This window comes from Pseudorca crassidens, chromosome X (genome assembly GCF_039906515.1).
Source record: "Pseudorca crassidens isolate mPseCra1 chromosome X, mPseCra1.hap1, whole genome shotgun sequence".
Taxonomy (NCBI): Eukaryota; Metazoa; Chordata; class Mammalia; order Artiodactyla; family Delphinidae; genus Pseudorca; species Pseudorca crassidens.
This window is the reverse complement of record NC_090317.1, coordinates 71,101,341-71,123,978: the sequence shown is the minus strand read 5'-3', so window position 1 is coordinate 71,123,978 and position 22,638 is coordinate 71,101,341. Positions and strand designations below refer to the sequence as shown.

Below are 22,638 nucleotides of genomic sequence, written 5' to 3'. Positions count from 1 at the left end.
GGCTCAGTAGTTGTGACGCACAGGCTTAGTTGCTCCACGGCATGTGGGATCTTCCCAGACCAGGGATTGAACCCGTGTCCCCTGCATTGGCAGGCAGATTCTTAACCACTGAGCCACCAGGGAAGTCCCTCCCCTTCATTTCTGATGAATAGTTTTGCCAGTTTTAGAATTCTTGGTTGACTTTGTTTTCTTTCAGCACTTTGAATATCTGGTTTCTGATCAAAAGTCAGTTAATATTATTGAGGATTCCTTGTATGTGATGAGTTTTCTCTTGCTGCCTTCAAGTTCTCTCTTTGTCTTTGTCTTTTGGCAGTTTATGATGTGTTGCAGTGTGGATCTTTTTGTTTTATCCTCCTTTGAGTTTGTTGAGCTTCTTGGATGTGTAGATCAATGTCTTCATCAAATTTGGTAAGTTTTGGGCCATTATTTCTTCAAATACTCTTTTTGTTCCTTTCTCTCTCTTCTCTCCTTCTGGGACTCCCATTATATGTATGTTGGTACACACAGGTGGTACACCTGTGTGATATTGTCACACAGGTCTCTGAAGTTCTGTTCATTTTTCTTCATTATTTTTACTTTCTGCTCCTTAGACTGGATGATATCAATTGACCTATTTTCAAGTTTACTCCTTTCTTCTGCCTACTCAAATTTGCGGTTGAGCTCCTCTAGTGAATTTTTCATTTCAATTATTTTACTTTTAGACTCTAGAATTTGTGTTTGCTATTTTATTTTATTTTATAACTTTTGCCTCTTTATTGATATTCTTTATTTGGTGAGAAACTGTTCTCATACTTTTCTTTAATTCCTTGTGCATATTTAAAATAGCTGATTTTAAGTCCTTGTTGAGTAAGTCCAATGCCTAGATGTCCTCAGGGACAGTTTATATTGATTAATGTTTTCCCGTATATTGACCATACTTTCTCATTTCTTTGCATGTCTTATAATTTTTGTTGAAAAGTGGACATTTAAAATTACATAATGATAGGAAAAGAATTTGAAAAAGAATAGATACATGTATATGTATAACTGAATCACTTTGCTGTACATCTGAAACTAACACAACACTGTTACTCAACTCTACTCCAATATAAAATAAAATTAAAAATATATATATAATGAGTTAACTCTGGAAATCAGATTCTCTCCCTCCCCAGGGTTTATTGTTAATGCTGGTAGTGTTTGTTTAGTGACTTTTCTGAAATAATTTTGTAAAGTCTGTATTCTTGTCAAGTGTGGCTACTGTAGTCTCTATGTGGTCAACTTTTTTTTTTTCCACACTGTGCGGCATGCAGGATCTTAGTTCCCTGACCAGGGATCCAACCTGTGCCCCTTCCAGTGGAAGTGCAGAGTCTTAGCCACTGGACCACCAGGGAGTTCCCTCTACTTGGTTAGCTTAGTGATCAGCTAATGGTTGGACAGGGGTGTCCTTAAATGCCTGGAACTTGTAAGTTTCCCAGTCTTTGCCAAGAGGTTCTGTGTGCATGGTGGGGGCACATCATCAACGTTCAGCCAGGCAGTTGATAACTCTTTACATTTCACTTGTGCACAGCTTGAAGGTCAGCCAGAGGTGAGAGCTTAGGCCTTCTCAGGTCTCTTCTGAGCACGCACATAGCTCTGGGCATGCACATAGCCCTGTGCATGCATGTGTCCCTCTAGATTCCCAGGAATATGTTGAAGCTTTTCAAAGACCCTATAGACATCTCATTCCCTAGCTTTTCCTTTTGAGTGTTTTGGTTAGCCTACTGTTTGCCCCAACTGTTATCCACTGCCTCAGGCAGCTGTGAAGTCAATCATTTGCCTCTAATTGTTTCTGACAAATGCCCCAGAGGAAAAGTTTTGCACACTGAATGAGCCCTTGAGTCAGGTCTAATAAAGACAGTCTTGCAAGTGGGGTCTTCCAGGGAACCACCAGACAGGTCAAATAATAATTCTCTGGGAATGAGGCTTTGAAGGAGCTCCAACACTGTTCAGCCCCCTCTGGTGGCTGCTAGGCTGATGGTTTTCACCATGATTGTGGGCAGTCAGTTTCCAAGGCTACTACCTCTACCTGTTTTAGTAAATAAAGTTTTATTGGAACTCAACCATGCTCATTCATTTATGTATTCTCTAAGGCTGCTTTTGTGCTTACAACAGTAGAGTTGAATAGTGGGACAGAGAGAACATAGGGCTTAAAAGGCCTAAAATATTTACCATCTGGCCCTTTACTGAAAGTTTTCTGACCTCTGCTCTAGACTAATGCTGGTTAGTAGAAATATAATGTGAGCCACATATATAATATATATAATTAAAAAATTTTTGAAGAGCCACATTAAAAAAGTAAAAAGAAACAGGTGAAACTAATTTTAGGAACATATTTTATTTAACTCAATATATTCAAAATATTACTTCAATATATAGTCAATATAAAATTATTAGTGAGATATTTTACATTTTTTCTTACTAAGTCTTTGAAACCTGATGTGCATTTTACACTTACAGCACATCTCAATTTGTACTAGCCATGTTCCAGGTGCTAGTGGTTACCATATTGGACAACATAGCTCTAGATCCTTGCTACTCAAAAGTGTGATCCCTGGATAGGCAGCATTGTATCACCTGGGAGCTTGCAAGAAAGGCACAATCTCAGGCTCCACCCTGGACTTACTGAATCAGAATTTGCATTTAACAAGACCTAGGTAATTCACACGCATACTGAAGTTTGAGAAGTAAAGTTCTAATTCACTATACTACCTTTCTTTGGGATTAAAAACCCAGTGTCCCCAAGGTATGATTCTAATAGAAAATGTAACTCTCTGGTTCAGTTGTCATTCTATTCAATAGATCATGGTTGAATTGTCTGAAAATCAGTCACGTAAGGTGACTGTGTGTCAGACGCTATACTTGGCACTGTGGGATTTGCTGAGCTGAAGAGGATATTGTTCCTGCTTTCAGGGAACTTACAACTGCCAATGGATGCCTGGAGAATAATACAAGAAATCCAGTCTTCCACACTAAATCCTCTAAATAACTTCTCCGTCTCAAACGTAAATGTGGCAACTAGGCACTGGATTGCTCAAGCAGGCATTCAACTCAAGAGGTTCATGGGACAGAAACAAAACAGTTTCACTCCATTTGAAATTGGCTCACGGCAACGGTCTGAAGCAAACACTCAGGCTTTAGGACATGAACTCAATGGGTTCTTCTGAAAGGGTAGCAACCCTGTGTTTGTATAACAGGAAAGTTATAACATTCATCATGTTCAGATTCAGGAACTGTGCACTCAACTCAAGAGAAACCTGACAGTCTGATTTCCAGGTTCCAGTGACTTAGAATAGGAATTCCCATTTAAAGCAAAGAAAATAAGAAAAGAGGAAGTGCCAGTCCTTGTTTCTCTGTGTAGGTGTTGACAAACTATTAAATCATTAGGCTGTCCCTTGCCAGAAGCAGCAGAATAAATCTTGGAAGCTGACAAATGGTCAGCAGCTCTGTGTGTGCCTGCACACTCAGAGGCACACACAAAGGGCACACTGTTTCCCTTGGTTTATCTCCTGGCTGTGTAAATATTTCATGTGACATTTGGATTGGATTCTGAGCTAGTTTCCCACCAAGCTGATGGTTTTTTAATCTGCTTTCATCAGCCTACAATAAACTGTCTAACCTGTCTGCACAGTGCAGTGTACTCTGCCCACTGGCAAACAGAACAAATGGAACCAGGAGATCCCCGACATACTTTTCTCAGATGTCTGAAGGTGAGGAATTGCACCCAAGCTCTGCCCAAGCCAGAAACACAAGCTATGAGGCACTTGCCTCATCCCGTTATACCAGCACCCATGAGACCTTCCCAGACTAGACCAGTGCCAACGGGAGGTCACAACACATAACTTTGGCCTGCCATCCCGTTAAGACAGATCTTTGGCTCAACGTAATTGTGCCACTGCCAAAGATGAGGATGGCCGTAATCTCATTCATTCTGGCTTGTATTCATGCTGGCTTCTCTTCAGTTTCAGATGAATTCCTTTAGTTGTCCAAAATGCAGGAAATGCTGTGATAACCTAAACCACAAATTACTAGTTCAGAAAGCTCCTATATGGTAAAAAAAAAAAAAAAGAAAGGAAGTACTGATACACGCTGCAATGTGATGACCCTTGAAAACTATGCTAAGTGAAAGAAGCCAGTGATAAAAGAACACATATTGTAGAATTCCATTCATAGGAAATGTCCAGAATAGGCAAATCTATAGAGACAGAAAGTAGATTAATTGTTGCTAGGGTTGTGAGGAGAGCAATGCAGATTGACTGCTAGTGGGTATGGGATTTCTTTTAGGGGGGACAAAAATGTTCTGGAATTAGATAGTGGCAATGATTGCACAACTTTGTGAATATACTAAATACCACTGAGTTTCACACTTTAAATGGGTGAATTTTGTGGTATGAGAATTATACCTCAATAAAGCTGTTTTTTAACAAAATTAAGGCTCATTAAATGATTTCTTCCATCTTCTGCCCCCAAGCTCCTATAGACCAATCTTCTTAGCCTTGCTATTCTGTATTCTACTTATAGGAGAAATAAGCAAAAGCAAGACATGCAAGATGGCACTAGGAAAGCTAAAGTATCAGAAGAGTCTATCTACTCTACTGCCACAGTTCTCTACCATCCACTCATCCACCCACCTATCCATCCATTCATCCACTGAAAGTCTGCTATGTACTAGGCACTGAGGATAGATAGAGCATGAGTAAACCCTGCTCTTTCTATTAGGAGCTCATGATAAAAATGTTCTTTTTATTTATTTATTTTTTGGCCACGCCATGCGGCTTGTGGGATTTTAGTTCCCCGACCAGGGATCAAACCTGGGCTCTCATCAGTGAGAGCTCGGAGTCCTAACTGCTGGACTGCCAGGGAATTCCCGATAATGATGTTCTTAACATTGACCATGACACACCCTGGATTCATGAATTGCCTTTTGAATCATCAAAGATTAAAATATGTTAATTTCAATGTTAGTGTTATTCATATTCCAATTGTTTTGGAAACTGGGAATTTACAGATGATACTCTTCTTTAGAAGTTTCAATATCTGAAGTATAAGTTATACTGGGCAATTTATACTAATAGTAAAGCAAAATATTTAAAGAACGAGGAAGGATGCAAACTTCCTGTTTCCCCAAGATGTTGTTAGCAAGAGTACTTAATGAAAATAGCCAAACCAGAAAGGTGACAGCATGTATTTCAAGGTTTCCTCCTTTAAAAGGAATTGCTTTTAAATTTCTGAATCTACAGAATTTCTTAAGAGGTGGCCTTTTCCTTGTTGTTTCAAGGTAAATGAAGACGTATATCTGCTGGTAATACTTCTGGTGTTAGTGTGGGGAAAGCTGGTACAAAGGAACTCAATTGTTCATTTCTTCAGGCAGTGTGTCACATGGAGAAATAACAGTTGATCTTTGGAGCCAGGCAGGCCAGGGTTCAAATCCTAGCTCACACTTCTTTTTTTTAACATCTTTATTGGAGCATAATTGCTTTACAATGGTGTGTTAGTTTCTGCTTTATAACAAAGTGAATCAGCTATACATACATATATATCCCCATATCTCCTCCCTCTTGCATCTCCCTCCCACCCCTCTAGGTGGTCACAAAGCACCATTAGCTCACACTTTTAATTCAGGCCTTCATCATCTTTTAGCTTCTCAGCTGTTCTTCCTATCTCTCAAAGTCATCCTTTGTACAGCAGCCCATGTAAACTCTCAAAAATTGGATCTTTTTACTACTCCCTTACTGAAAACCCTTTAGTGATACCACATCTATGATAGGAGGGTCTAAGCTCCTTAGCATGACTCATAAAACACTGGCTTCATAGCCTGGCCTCTAGCTACATCTTCTACCATTCTCCACCTTACATTTTTCACATAGCTGTTTGTAGTTGCACATAGAGAGACACACACAGGCACCCACTCCTCTACTCAGGCTGTTATGCTCTCCAAGAACCACTTTCCATCCTTTGGTGCCTGGATAATGGAATCATTTTTGCATTGGGGGTGGGGCGGCAGCATAGCTGTTATGAGTACATGCTCTCAAGCCAGATGCCAGGGCAAGTCAGGGCCCTGATCTAACCTCTTCCCCTAACTTTGGAAGCTAGATTAAAGGCAGTTGAGGAGATATTGACAATTGTGAAAAGCCCATTAAATTCTAGCATAAGCTACTTAAAATTTTTTATTTAAAAAAATCTGAGTAAGTAATAGATGCATACAGTATAAAATTCCAAAGGTAGGAAACAGTAGTTAGTAAAAGAATAAGTCTTTGTCATGCCCTAGACACCCAGTTACCTTACCAGCATTTTTGTAACTCTTTCAAGAGATAGACTGAATATGTCAGCATAAAAATATAATTTTGACACAGTATGGTAACATACTTTATACATTAGCCTGAATGTGTCCTTTTTATTTAATCATTATCTTGGAGTTCATTTCACAATGACCAAGCCTCTATTGATAAGCATTTAGATTGTTTCTAAATCGTTACAAAACTACTCCTTGAGAATTCTTTCACTATTCTTGCAGTGCCCTGCTCACCAGAAGAGAAATTCTTCTTTTTAAAAAAATTTTTTAATTAAAAAAACATTTATTTATTTCTTTGGCTGCGCCAGGTCTTAGCTGTGGCACGTGGGAATCTTCATTGCAGCATGCAGCTTCGTTAGTTGCGGGATGTGGGATCTTTTTAGTTGCCAGTATGCGGGATCTAGTTCTCTGACCAGGGATCAAACCCGGGCCCCCTACATTGGGAGCACGGAGTCTTAACCACTGGACCACCACGTAAGTCCCTTCTTCTTTTTTTTAAAAAAAATTCAATTCCTTTATATTCTTTTTCATTAAAAATTGCATTTACTGTGATTTTGTTTTCTAATCTCAAAGGTACTACTTTTCATTTGTAGAAAACTTGGAAGACATAAAAAAGCACACAGGAAAAAATCACTCATTTCTAATGCCAGTTATTTTAATGAATGTCCTCTAGTATTTTTTTCTATTCACCTATCTGTACTTTATTTTTATTTTTAATTATTTTTTTAAAATTTTATTTATTTTTATTTTTATTTTTGGCTGCGTTGGGTCTTCGTTGCTGTGTGCGGGCTTTCTCTGGTTGCGGCATGAGGGGACTACTCTTCATTGTGGTGCACGGGCTTCTCATTGCAGTGGCTTCTCTTATTGTGGAGCACGGGCTCTAGATGTGTGTGCTTCAGTAGTTGTGGCACACGGGCTCAGTAGTTGTGGCACGCGAGCTCTAGAGCACAGGCTCAGTAGTTGTGGTGCAGTCTTTGTTGCTGTGTGTGGGCTTTCTCTGGTTGCGGTCAGTGGGGGCTACTCTTCGTTGTGGAGCACGGGCTTCTCACTGCAGTGGCTTCTCTTGTTGTGGAGCACGGGCTCTAGGCACGCAGGCTTCAGTAGTTGTGACACGTGGGTTCAGTAGTTGTGGCACGTGAGCTCTAGAGCGCAGGCTCAGTAGTTGTGGCACATGGGCTTAGTTACTCCTCAGTATGTGGGATCTTCCCGGGCCAGGGCTCAAACCCATGTCTCCTGCATTGGCAGGCAGATTCTTAACCACTGCACCACCAAGGAAGCCCCATATCTGTACTTTATAAAAGGTCTATTCTTATATTTGAGGGGAAAATATGTGATAAAAAATAGTAAAAAAGAATAATAGCTTGCCATGTTTTAGTCACTAAAGCACCTTAAATTTAATGCACACAACAACCTTATGAGGTATGTACTACTCTCATTTTACAAATAGGGAAACTGAGGCACAAAGAACTATCCAGAGTCACACAGCTTAGGAAGTAATACAGCTGGGATCCGAGCCTAGATCCATTGGACCCCAGGTCATACTCTTACTCACTGTATCCTATTGCCTCTGCCAGTCTGCAGTGTCTAGAAAAATTGAAGATAGATAGATCCTATGACCCAGCAATTCCATTTGCAGTTCTGTGCTCTACAGAAACTTGCCCATGTGCCCAAGGAGACAAGTATAAGAATGGTCACTGCAATTGGCTGAATTCAGTGGCAAAAAATCAGGACTGATCCAAAATGTCCATTCAGATGTGAATGGATAAATAAAACAGAAGAGCCATACAATGAGATACAATAGAGCAGTTAAGTGGACTAAACTAGATCTATGTGAATAGATCTCAAAAAAACATTGAATGAAAAAAGCAGGTTGCAAAATGATATGCACGTTATGGTACCTTTTGTGTAAAAAAACCCAAACATACCACTTACCAACCCCTCCCTTCCCCTGATACCATATCTTATTTCTGATTACTGTGAAAATGGACTGAGAAGATACACATCAAATTCATGATGATAGATGCCTTTGGGGAGTTGGAAGTACAATAGGACTGGGATGAGGGTCACAGAATATTCAACTTATCTGTAAATATTTTTAAGAAAAGACATACAGCTAAGATAAAATCTTAACCAATTTCATTTCTGAATGGTGGGAATATGTGCATTTGTTATATTCTTCTCTGCTACCATACTGTATTTAAAAATAATATTAGCTGATGTTTACTGAGCCCTTACTATGTACCAGGTATAGTTCTAAGTGTTTCACATGGGTTGGTTCATTATATCCTTACAAACACCCTATGAAGTAGGTACTATATTAGCTCCATTTTACAAATGAGGAAATTGAGGCACAGAGAGATTAAATAACTTCCTCAGGTCACACAGTAAGTGATGGGTATATCTGGCTCCAGGAACCATGCTTTTACCCTATTATCACCTTTTCCCTTCTAAGAATTCTCAAAATCTAAAAAAAAAAGCACAAAATCAAGTTCCTAAATGCTGAAGGAATGCAAAGTGGGAGAATAAACACAACTGTGCCATTGTTACCTTGCCTGCCACCTTCTGTTTGTATGTGCTATCTCATTCTGGGAGGTGGTGGTGAGGGCTCCACTCTAGCACTAGCTCATAGTAGAACGGCAGGGATCTCTTCCTCACGAGGGAATCAAAACCAAAAATTCCACTCGGCCTCAAAACCAAAACTAAAATAACCAAAATATCGGGCAGAGCAAAATGAGATAGGCCAGTTGGGGGCATTACAGGGCACACACTCAATTTGAGCCTGTGTGTGAACTAGAGTTCACAGGAGTTAGCTAAGCCTAGTTTCTAGACTACAAAATGTTGGGCAGGGAGGAGATGGCAGCTAAGTAGGGTAGAAAAATGAGACTGGGAGGAAAGAGGAAAACCCTTTGGCTTCTTCCTATGGCAGAAGAAAACAGCCATCTGGTGCTTGAGCAGTGGGGTAGTAGGAAAAAGGGGAAGGATGGAGGGGGTGGGCAGGTGTTTCTCTAGCTCTCTTCCTGCTGTAGCCTCTGGTTTTGGTAGAGAAGTCCCCTTACTTCCTGGTGTAAGGGGAAGCAGCTCCCAGGCTCCAACTAAATAATAGGTAGGGAAACGGTGGAGTGGGAGGAGAAGACTGCCCTGCTGGAAAGAGAGTCTGAAGAACAGCAGTGAACAACCCAAACACTGGGAGGCTGTACAGTGCAGTGGGGAAGAGCTTAGACTCCAGAGCCAGCCTGCCTGGGTCTGAATCCTGGATCTGCCACTTATTCATTCTGCCAACTTGGGCAAGCCACCTGTGAAGTGGGGCTATAATAGAATTGTTGATACTACAGATGTGCGAATGCATCTAAAGCACTTAGAACAGTGCCAGGCACGTAGTAATCACCCTATGAGTGTTTGCTATTATTATTATCATCATTATATATGAGTACCTACTTGTTTCCAGGCACTGTGGTAGGAATTGCGGATGGAGAGAAGCATCACAGGTTTTGATGTCTTTTTGAAAAAGATACAGTTTTTGCCCTTGCATTTAGTTTAGTTGGAGGAAACAGCTGAGTAAATGAATTACAATGCAATATAATAAGGTCTCAGATAACTACAGATCTTCCTCAACTTACGATGGGGTTACATCCTGATAAATCCATTGTAAGTTGAAAATACGTTAAGTCAAAAATGCATTTAATACACCTATTGAACATAGCTTAGCCTTGCCTACCTTAACCATGCTCAGAACACTTACATTAACCTACAGTTCGGCAAAACCATCTAACGCAAAGTATATTTTATAATAAAGTGTTAAATATCTCATGTAATTTATTGAATACTGTACTGAAAAACAGAATGGGTGTATGGGTACAGAATGGTTATAAGTGTGTCAGTTGTTTACTCTTGTGATCGCATGGCTGACTGGGAGCTGTGGCTTGCTGCCACTGACCAGCATCACAAGAGACTATTGCACCGCATGTTGCTAGCCTGGGAAAAGATCAAAATTCAAAATTTGAAGTATGGTTTCTACTGATTGTGTATCACCTTCACACCATAATAAAGTTAAAAAATTGTAAATTGAACCATCGTAAGTCAGGGACTGTTAGTATGTGTCAGGTGCTATAGGATCCCAGAGAAAGAAGTGATTGACTATGGAGGGGAGGGGTGGCCTGGGAGGACTTCACAGACAAATGACATGGGAGTTGGAGCTTGAAGGAAGAATAGGATTTTATCAGGCAGTCACGTGGGAGGAGGGACGTTCCTGGTATAGGAACATCTCGGTCAAAGGCATGGCTGGAACCATGTTCAGGGCAGTGGGAAAAACAGATTAGGGTACAATCTAGAAGGATCCTGTGTACTCTACTAAGGGGAATTTTGGATCTGTAAGCTCTGGGAGGGTGAGGATGTGTGTGTGTGTGTGTGTGTGTGTGTGTGTGTGTGTGTGTGTGTGTGTGTATTTGAAACAGGGGGATAACATGATTAAAGATGCATTGCTCAAAAATAACTGATATGGGAGATTGGTTCAAGATGGTGGAGTAGAAGGACGTGCACTCACTCCCTCTTGCGAGAGCACCAGAATCACAACTAACTGTTGAACAGTCATCGACAGGAAGACAATGGAACTCACCAAAAAAGATACCCCCCATCCAAAGACAAAGGAGAAGCCACAACGAGATGGTAGGAGGGGCGCAATCACAATAAAATCAAATCCCATAACTGCTGGGTGGGTGACTCACAAACTGGAGAATACTTATACCACAGAAGTCCACCCACTGGAGTGAACGTTCTGAGCCCCACGTCAGGCTTCCCAACCTGGGGATCTGGCAATGGGAGGAGGAATTCCTAGAGAATCAGACTTTGAAGGCTAGTGGGATTTGATTGCAGGACTTTGAAAGGACTGGGGGAAACAGAGACTCGACTCTTGGAGGGCACACACAAAGTAGAGTGAGCATCGAGACCCAGGGGAAGGAGCAGTGACACCATAGGAAACTGAACCAGACCTACCTGCTAGCGTTGGAGGGTCTCTTGCAGAGGCAGGAGGTGGCTGTGGCTCACCATGGGGAAAAGGACACTGGCAGCAGAAGTTCTGGGAAGTACTCCTTAGTGCGAGCCCTCCCAGAATCTGCCATTAGCCCCACCAAAGAGCCAGGTAGGCTCCAGTGTTGGGTCACCTCAGGCCAAACAACCAACAGGGAGGGAACCCAGCCCCATGCATCAGCAGACAAACGGATTAAAGTTTTACTGAGCTCTGCCCACCAGAGCAACAGTCAGCTCTACCCACCAGCAGTCCCTCCCATTAGGAAGCTTGCACAAGCCTCTTAGACAGTCTCATCCACCAGAGGGCAGACAGCAGAAGCAAGAAGAACTACACTTCTGCAACCTGTGGAAGGAAAACCACATTCACAGAAACATAGACAAAATGAAAAGGCAGAGGACTTTGTACCAGACGAAGGAACAAGATAAAACCCCAGAGAAACAACTAAATGAAGTGGAGATAGGCAACCTTCCAGAAAAAGAATTCAGAATAGTGATAGTGAAGATGATCCAGGACCTCGAAAAAAGAATGGAGGCAAAGATTGAGAAGATGCAAGAAATGTTTCACAAAGCCCCAGAAGAATTAAAGGAGAAACATCTAGAAGAATTAAAGAACAAACAGAAATGACCAATATAGTAACTGAAATGAAAACTACATTAGAAGGAATCAATAGCAGAATAACTGAGGCAGAAGAATGGAGAAGTGACCTGGAAGACAGAATGGTGGAATTCACTGCTGCGGAACAGAATAAAGAAAAAAGAATGAAAAAAAATGAAGACAGCCTGGGAGACCTGAAGACCTGAAGACCTCTGGGACAACATTAAACGCAATAACATTCATATGATAGGGGTCCCAGGAGGAGAAGAGAGAGAGAAAGCACCCGAGAAAATATTCGAAGAGATTATAGCCGAAAACTTCCCTAACATGGGAAGGGAAATAGCCACCCAAGTCCAGGAAGCACAGAGTCCCAGGCAGGCTAGACCCAAGGAGAAACATGCCGAGACACATAGTAATCAAATTGACAAAAATTAAACACAAAGAAAAATTATTGAAAGTACCATGGGAAAAATGACAAATAACATACAACGGAACTCCCATAAGGTTAACAGCTGATTTCTCAGCAGAAACTAACTCTACAAGCCAGAAGGGAGTGGCATGATATATTTAAAGTAATGAAAGGGAAGAACCTACAACCAAGATTACTCTACAGGGCAAGGATCTCATTCAGATTCGATGGAGAAATCAAAAGCTTTACAGACACACAAAGGCTAAGAGAATTCACTATGACCAAACAAGCTCTACAAGAAATGCTAGGAACTTCTCTAAGTGGGAAACACAGAGAAGAAAAGGACCTACAAAAACAAACCCATAACAATTAACAAAATGGTCATAGGAACATACATATTGATAATTACCTTAAACGTGAATGGATTTAATGCTCCAACCAAAAGATACAGGCTCACTGAATGGATACAAAAACAAGACCCATATATATGCTGTCTACAACAGGCCCGCTTCAGACCTAGGGACACATACAGACTGAAAGTGAAGGGATGGGAAAAGATATTCCATGCAAATGGAAATCAAAAGAAAGCTGGAGTAGCACTACTCATACCAGATAAAATAGACTTTAAAATAAAGAAAGTTACAAGAGACAAGGAAGGACACTACATAATGATCAAGAGATCAATCCAAGAAGAAGATATAACAATTATAAATATATATGCACCCAACATAGGAGCATTTCAATACATAAGGCAACTGCTAACAGCTCTAAAAGAGGAAATCGACAGTAACACAATAGTAGTGGGGAACTTTAACAGCTCAATTACACCAATGGACAGATCATCCAAAATGAAAATTAATAAGGAAACATAAGCTTTAAATGACACAATAGACCAGATAGATTTAATTGATTCTTATAGGACATTCCATCCAAAAACAGCAGATTACACTTTCTTCTCAAGTGCACATGGAACATTCTCCAAGATAGATCACATCTTGGGTCACAAATCAAGCCTCAGTAAATTTAAGAAAACTGAAATCATATCAATCATCTTTTCTGACCACAATGCTATGAGATTAGACATCAATTACAGGGAAAAAAACGTAAAAAAAAGAAACACATGGAGGCTAAACAATACCTTACTAAATAACCAAGAAATCACTGAAGAAATCAAAGAGGAAATAAAAAAAAAAACCTAGAGACAAATTACAACAAAAACACGACAATCCAAAACCTATGGGATGCAGCAAAAACAGTTCTAAGAGGGACGTTTATAGCAATACAAGCTTACCTCAAGAAACAAGAAAAATCTCAAATAAACAATCTAACTTTACACCTAAAGGAACTAGAGAAAGAGAACAAACAAAACCCAAAGTTAGTATAAGGAAAGAAATCATGAAGTAGAAATAAAAAAACAATAGCAAAGATCAATAAAACTAAAAGCTAAAACTAAAAGCTGGTTCTTTGAGAAGATAAACAAAATTGATAAACCTTTAGCCAGACTCATCAAGAAAAAGAGGGAGAGGACTCAAACTAATAAAATTAGAAATGAAAAAGGAGAAGTTACAATGGACACCGCAGAAATACAAAGCATCACAGGAGACTACTACAAGCAACTCTATGCCAATAAAATAGACAACCTGGAAGAAATGGACAAATTCTTAGAAAGGTATAACCTTCCAAGACTGAACCAGGAAGAAATAGAAAATACGAACAGACCAATCACAAGTAGTGAAATTGGAACTGTGATTAAAAATCTTCCAACAAACAGAAGTTCAGGACCAGATGGCTTCACAGGTGAATTCTATCAAACATTCAGAGAAGAGCTAACACCCATCCTTCTCAAACTCTTCCAAAAAATTTCAGAGGAAGGAACACTCCCAAACTCATTCTATGAGGCCACAATTACCCTGATACCAAAGCCAGACAAAGATACTACAAAAAAAGAAAATTACAGACCAATATCCCTGATGAATATAGAAGCAAAAATCCTCAACAAAATACTAGCAAACAGAATTCAACAGCACATTGAAAGGATCATACACCATGATCAAGTGGGATTTTTTCCAGGGAGTAAGGATTCTTCAATATATATAAATCAATCAATGTGATACACCATATTAAAAAACTGAAGAATAAAAACCATATGATCATCTCAATAGATGCAGAAAAAGCTTTTGACAAAATTCAACACCCATTTATGAGAAAAACTCTCCAGAAAGTGGGCATAGAGGGAACCTACCTCAACATAATAAAGGCCATATATGACAAACCCACAGCAAACATCATTCTCAATGGTGAAAAACTGAAAGCATTACCTCTAAGATCAGGAACAAGACAAGGATGTCCACTCTCACCACTATTATTCAACATAGTTTTGGAAGTCCTAGCCATGGCAATCAGAGAAGAAAAAGAAATAAAAGGAATACAAATTGGAAAAGAAGAAGTAAAACGGTCACTGTTTGCAGATGACATGATACTATATATAGAGAATCCTAAAGATGCCACCAGGAAACTACTAGAGGTAATCAATGAATTTGGTGAAGTTGCAGGATACAAAATTAATGCACAGAAATCTCTTGCATTCCTATACACTAATGATGAAAAATCTGAAACAGAAATTAAGGAAACACTCCCATTTACCATTGCAACATAAAGAATAAAATACCTAGGAATAAACCTACCTAGGGAGAAAAAAGAACTGTATGCAGAAAACTATAGGACACTGATGAAAGAAATTAAAGATGATACCAACAGATGGAGAGATATACCATGTTCCTGGACTGGAAGAATGGATATTGTGAAAATGACTATACCACCCAAAGCAATCTACAGATTCAATGCAATCCCTATCAAATTACCAGTGGCATTTTTTACAGAACTAAAACAAAAAAATCTTAAAATTTGTATGGAGACACAAAAGACCCCGAATAGCCAAAGCAGTCTTGAGGGAAACAAATGGAGCTGGAGGAATCAGACTCCCTGACTTCAGAATATACTACAAAGCCACAGTAATCGAGACAATATCGTACTGGCACAAAAACAGAAATATAGATCAATGGAACAGGATGGAAATCCCAGAGATAAACCCACACCTATGGTCAACTAATCTACAACAAAGGAGGCAAGGATACACAATGGAGAAAAGATAGCCTCTTCAAGAAGTGGTGCTGGGAAAACTGGACAGCTACATGTAAAAGAATGAAATTAGAACACTCCCTAACACCATACACAAAAATAAACTCAAAATGGATTAGAGAGTTAAATGTAAGACTGGACACTATAAAACTCTTAGAGGAAAACATAGGAAGAACACTCTGATGTAAATCACAGCAAGATCTTTTTTGATTCACCTCCTAGAGTAATGGAAATAAAAGCAAAAATAAACAAATGGGGCCTAATGAAACTTGAAAGCTTTTGCAAAGCAAAGGAAACTACAAACAAGATGAAAGGACAACCCTCAGAATGGCAGAAAATATTTGCAAATGAATCAACGGACAAAGGATTAATCTCCAAAATATATAAACAGGTCATGCAGCTCAATATTAAAAAAACAAACAACCCAATAAAAAAATGGGCAGAAGACCTAAATAGACATTTTTCCACAGAAGATATACAGATGGCTAAGAAGCACATGAAAAGCTGCTCAACATCACTAATTCTTAGAGAAATGCAAATCAAAACTACAATGAGGTATCACCTCACACCAGTTGGAATGGGCATCATCAGAAAATCTACAAACAACAAATGCTGGAGAGGGTGTGGAGAAAAGGGAACCCTCCTGCACTGTTGTTGGGAATGTAAATTGATACAGCCACTATAGAGAACAGTATGGAGGTTCCTTAAAAAACTAAAAATAAAATTACCATATGACCCAGCAATCCCATTACTGGGCATATACCCAGAGAAAACCATAATTCAAAAAGACACATGCACCCCAATGTTCATTGCGGCACTATTTATAATAGCCAGGTCATGGAAGCAACCTGAATGCTCATCGACAGATGAATGGATAAAGTAGATGTGGTACATATATACAATGGAATATTACTCAGCCATAAAAAGGAATGAAATTGGGTCATTTGTAGAGACGTGGATGGATCTAGAGACTGTCATACAGAGTGAAGTAAGTCAGAAAGAGAAAAACAAATATCATATGTTAACGCATATTTATGGAACCTAGAAAAATAGTACAGATGAACCAGTTTGCAGGGCAGAAATAGAGATACAGATGTAGAGAACAAACGTGTGGTCACCAAGGGGGGAATGTGGCAGGGGGGTGGTGGTGGTGGTGGGATGAATTGGGAGATTAGGATTGACATATATACACTAATATGTATAAAATAGATAACTAATAAGAACCTGCTGTATAAAAAAAATAAAGAAAATAAAATTCAAAAATTCAAAATAAAACTGATATGAAACACACACACATAACACACTGCTACAGGCTAAATTCAACATGTTTTGAACCCTTAACCTTCAATGTGACAATATGTAGAATAAGGAAATAATTAAGTTTATAGGGGTAAGGCCCTGATCCCATAGGATTAGTGCCCTTATAAGAAGAGACATCAGAGCTTGATCCCATTCTCTCTCTCCCTCCCGCATTCCCCCTCTCTTTTCCTCTCTTTCCTTCTCCCTCTCCCTGTTCCTTTCCTCTCTTTGTGCATGTACTGAGGAAAGGCAATGTGTGGACACAGCAAGAAAGTGGCTGTCTGCAAGCCAGGAAGAAAGTTCTTTCCAGGAACTGACCCTGCTGGACTTTGATCTGGGACAACTAGCCTCCAGAACTGTGAGAAAATAAATTTCTATTGTTTAAGTTACCCAGTCTGTGGGATTTTGTTATAGCAGCCAGAGAAGACTAATACATACATGTGCACATCTTGGTTTTCCCTTGCTTAAGACACTTCAACAGCTGCCCATTACTTGGTGCTCTTAAGTCTTAAGTCTTTGCCATGGACTACAAGGTCCTATAATAACCAGTTCCATGATTATCTCTCCAACTTCACCTACTCTCCCTGGACTTCCCAGCTCTGGCCTTACTGCCTCTCATTCAGTTCTTCAAAGAAGCACTGCTCTATTCTCTCCTAGGGCCTTCACACATGGTGTTTCCTCTACCAGGAAAGCTCTTCTTCCAAGATCTTGCCTTGTTGCCTCTACTTGGTCTTCAGAGCTCAGCTTTAATCTCATTGCAGTGAATCTGATGCTTCCCAAGATTAGAGAACCTTTTCATGTCATATGCTCTCAACTTCCTCTACTTCTACTTGGTAGCACTCATCTCAGTTGGATTTAAATAATTAATTTCGTAAGTGAGTTTTAAATGTTGTCCCCGTGGCTGAAATATAAGCACCTAAAGGCAGGATTCACACCAAGCTTCTTAAGCACTGGATTCCCGAGTGTGTAGCACAGAGTAAGCATGCTACTTGTTGAATGAATGAATGAGTGAATGAGACTATTGCAATAGTACAGGCAGGAGTTGATATGGGTACAAACCATAGCAGTGACACTACAGTGACTAGGATACACCTTGTTTAAAAAAAAGCCTTAATGACTACACTATGCATTAACATTTTGAAATGTTAGTAGTGTTAGTAAAAATTTTAATTAAACAAAGAGAAGTCATGCCCTCATGGTTATAACACTTAGTGCTATAGACTGAACTGGGTCCCTCCCAAATTCATATGTTGAAGTCCTAATCCCCTTGTGTGACTGTACTTGGAGATGGAGTCTTTGGCAGATAATTATGTTTATATGAAGTCATGAAGGTGGAGCCCTCATGATGGGATTAGTCCCCTTATAAGAAGAGACACCAGCGAGCTTACTCTCTCTCCCTCCCATGTGAGGACACAGAGAGAAGGCAGCCATCTATGAACCAGGAAGAGAGCACTCATCAGAAACCTACCATGCTGGCATCTTGATCTTGGACTTCTAGCCTCTAGACTGTGAGAAAATAATTTCTGTTATTTAAGCTACCCAGTCTATGGTATTTTGTTATGGCAATCCAAGCTGACTGATACACTTAATATTGGCTATAGTACTGGTCCTTATTTATATGCCATCTTAAGCAATTTTTCTCTAATTGTTTGTTGGGTATAGCTTCTTCCTCCCCACTAGGCTATAACTTCCTATAAGTCATAGATCATGTCTTTTAAATCACCAGAAGCACCTACAACCACGTTGGGCACATGGTGGTAGTCAAAAAATCCCTATAGAAGGATACAACTGCACAAGGAGAGATGCTGAGTGTTCATAGCTAGAAAAGGACACTGAGACTCTGGAATTAGTGTCAGCTTTGTCACAGATGTCCTAAGTGTCTCTAAACAAATTAGCATATTTCTTCCTTTCTATCCATTTGCTTCTTCAGCTGTGGTATTTCTTCCTTCCTTTATGGAGTTTTGGTGAGACTTAAATATAAGCCAGTATTTTCAGACCCTTTGTAAGGAAGTGGAGAGACTAGGTTTCTGAGTCAGAAAAACTTGGGTTCAAAATCTAGTTTTCTCACTTACTAACATGGATTGGAGCACCAACCTTGTGTGAGGTGCTTCATACACATGGACTCCTTCAGTCTTCACAATCACATTGCATAGTGCGTATGAGAAAACTGAGCTTCTGAGACACTGGGTAAATTACCCAGGTCCCACTGCTAGTTAGAGGATCAGAATCCCAAACTCGCTCAAAATCCCACATTCTTTCTACCATACTACAGGCTCCAAAAGAGGATAAAAGTTAACGTCTAGAAAGAATAACCTCCTACACTGGATTTCATGACTCCATTCAACAGGGACAAAAGTTTTTGCTTTTCTTTGGGAAAACAGGAAGCTGCCACCTTAATATTTAAGTAATGTAGTAAGGCCAGTTGAAATCAGATTTTCAAAAGGACTATGACCCAAAAGAGGATACGAGCCATTTCACTAGCCTTAGGGCGCCATGGGGGCAGGGATGCGGTTGTCTTATTTACTTCTGTATTATTAGAACCCAGCACTGTGCCTGGCTCTAGGAAGCACTCAATGACTATTTGTGGAAAGTATTTACCTAGTGCAATGGAGGGGCTGAAAGAGAGTACATTCTGTGGCCTGGTATTGTGGCTTCTAGAAAGGTGTAGCTATAAAGATTAGGCCTGAAAGAGCCAGTCACATGGCTGCTAAGGCTTGGAACTGAAGTATTTTTCTCATACATTTTAGATTCACAATGAAACAAGATTCCCTGGTGGGAATTTTCCCAAAGACTGGATCCAGACACCCAATAAAAGGGTTACAAGTGTACTTGCATATAATTTGCAAATGGTTTATATCTAACTACATTCTCTGTCATCTATTCCCTGGTGATTTTCAAGGCAAAAATTTATTGCTATCCTAAAGATTATTGCTTTTATTTATTTATTTATTTATTTTTTGCGGTATGCGGGCCTCTCACTGTTGTGGCCTCTCCCGTTGCGGAGCACAGGCTCTGGATGCGCAGGCTCAGTGGCCATGGCTCACGGGCCCAGCCGCTCCGCAGCATGTGGGATCTTCCTGCACCAGGGCACAAACCCGTGTCCCCAGCATCAGCAGGCAGACTCTCAACCCCTGCGCCACCAGGGAAGCCCGTATTGCATAATTTATAAAAATAATAAAAATTTATCTTCTCTTTCTTAAGCAAAAAAGAATAGACAGTACCACGTTACGCTGTCAAGGCTGTTCAGTGCAGACAAGTCACATCTTTATTACTGCCATATAAATTGTTTGATCAATCATGTTTAGGTTCTATTATAAAATTTAAAATGTGAGGTGTACCTGTCCATATTAGCTATTATCACTACTGTTTCTAGTATAGCAATCCCCTATGTCATCAACACGAGCACTGCCCCATTCAAAAGGCATTTTGGAGGGATTTCAATTAGATAGAGGCCCTCCAAGTAGAAATCTGTGTTACTGAGGTTTCAAAGCAAGGGCAGTTTTCCCTACCACTCACCAACACAATTAAGGTTCAGTTGCAGAGACATACTTCTCAAGGGTAGAGGAGGCTGAGGTGACAGAGAGCAGAACTATGAACATCCATTCCTAAGTCACAGGCAGAAGTTTTGCTCTGTAAGCTGATTCTTGATAGAGTAGCAATTTATAAATGGAAAGAGATATGGGATTTATCATTCAGTAAGCATTTATTGAGGGCCTGCTATGTGCAAGATACTACATAAGCATCACAGCTTAATAAGGAGAACTTTCAAATCTATCAGGTCTTTTCTTGTCATTACCTTAAAATATCATGTCCTGTATTTAAAAATGGCAATGTAATCATGAGAAAAAAAATCCAAGCTCAACATCAGTACAACTTACATTTGCCCTCTCAAATGATGATAAAAAGAACTGTCTAATGTGCTTTAACAAGCTTTTGCACATGCTGTTCCCTCTGCTTGGAATTCTCTTTCCCCCTCTCCTGTCTGCCTGGTGAAATCCTACCCATCCTTCAGGATATCAACTGAAATATCATCTCCTTGGCGAGCCCTTCTGATGTCCTCCTGAGAGAATCATTCCTTTCTCTACACTCACAAAGCTCTTTGCATAGAACTTCTACTCTCATACTCCGTTGTAATTTTTTCTTTCTCACACTGTACTCTGAGCTCCATAAGTCAGGGAACACCTCTGATTCATCTTGGTATCCCCAGCACAACGCCTGCATATAGTAGTCAGTAAATGATTGATGAAATTCCCTGACCACTTTGGAAAATAAATCTAGTAACACATTACAGAGAGTGTTACAGAAACCTAACAAGGCTTTGCACATAGTATGTGCTTAATGAAGGTTTGCTGACATTGAATGTGGTACAAATGGTGCTTCTCTTAGGTCAAGGCTATAGACAGCAATTCTTGCTAGCCCCTTTATGGCGCCACATAGCAGGCACAAGCCCTTCACAGACAGACATCCTTGTGATGTTCCAGTCACTGAATGGTACATGTGCCCCAAACCATCACCCCCACTGGCTTGCCAGAGGGCATGAAATGGTCCATTATTAGTTACTTCTTGGGGTTAAGGCATTTGCTACAGAAGTTCCCTGCTGGATTGCTTTCAGACAGAGGAAAAATTCATCAGAAGCCACCTGAAAGATTTTGCACCTCTTAGAAGACCTGTAGATCATTCATGCCCCTCTCCTTCTAATTACAATCTGCAGTCCAGAGAAAATTCAGAACACAGGAAAAGGTCCTTAAAGAGTCGAGATCTCACACAGCTTAAATTGTACCTTATAATCACAGTAGACAATCCCTGTCAGCTTAGAGTTACTAATTTTGCTGTTTACAAAGTCCTGTGAGGCACAAATCTAAAGAAGGTAAAAAACCACAAAAACCGAGTCAACGTTATTAACCTTTTTTGTATCAAAGCACTAAAAATGTCTAAACTTTGGCTTTTAATCATAGCCATTTGCAAAATCCTACTAATTTTTCTCTGGTTGTTGGGGAATAAAACCCTTTTTCTGTTTCTGATGACAGTTGTGTAGAAGGAAACTCACTTTATAGTTTGCAAATGCTACTTTCATTGGAAATACACCTATCTTGTAGACCTTTAGTATATAATCACCAAATATCAATACTATATATATATTTTTTTTGGTCAATACAGGCACAAAATGGTCAATCACTCCTGTGTTACCTAGAAACCAGTTAGGCCAACTCCACATTTTCTGAGCATTCTAGTTAAGAGTAACTGAGGGGACTTCCCTGGCGGTCCAGTGGTTAGGACTCTGTGCTTCCACTGCAGGGGGCACGGTTTCCACCCCTGGTCAGGGAACTAAGATACTGTATGCCACACGGCATGGCCAAAAAAAAAAAAAAAATTGAGATCATCTTTCCCTAATTTTGAAAATCAGGAGGTTTTGTGACTCATTGATTACTTAGGGAGTTCTTATTCAGCATTGGTAGTTGAACATATTAAGTAGAAGGCCAAAGCTAAACTCTGTTGTATTTAGCTGGAACAAAGACCAGTCTTGCTTTCAAATCTGTGTTAGCACTGTTTGAACAGTAAAATAATCAAAAGCCCAGAGATAAGCCAAGTTTCTCAGCATAATCCTCTTCCACGTCTGTTAGCTTGGGGAGGGATGGGTGAGAGACGGACAATGCCAACACAAATGGAAGTGTACAGTGAAGAAAGAAAAGGAGGGCCAGAACAGTGGGTGAAAAGTTAACTTACTTCACTTAGACCACCATATGAAAACCAGATGTGTCGAAAATGTTGGATGAGAAAAACTGGTGTTACTGATATAGCGTGAACAAACCCTTTGTGCTTTCCTCCCAACACAGTATCATTACAGGGTGCCAGAGGTGTCATTTT

The 22,638-nt window shown here is 40.0% G+C and overlaps 1 protein-coding gene across 5 annotated transcripts in view; it reads right to left on the bottom strand.

Annotated features, from left to right (window-relative positions):
* The window catches only part of HDAC8 (histone deacetylase 8), a 243,008-nt gene that overhangs the window by 48,015 nt on the left and 172,355 nt on the right, over positions 1-22,638 (bottom strand). Inside the window, exon 10 of one of the 5 annotated variants that reach the window (XM_067723759.1) lies at positions 2,385-4,062. The exons of the other annotated variants lie outside the window; for them this stretch is intronic. Within the exon in view, the coding sequence (XP_067579860.1) occupies positions 3,997-4,062 (66 nt within the window). The 3' untranslated portion in view covers positions 2,385-3,996. Of the gene's footprint in view, positions 1-2,384; positions 4,063-22,638 lie in introns of those variants that run through there. 5 annotated transcript variants of the gene reach the window in all.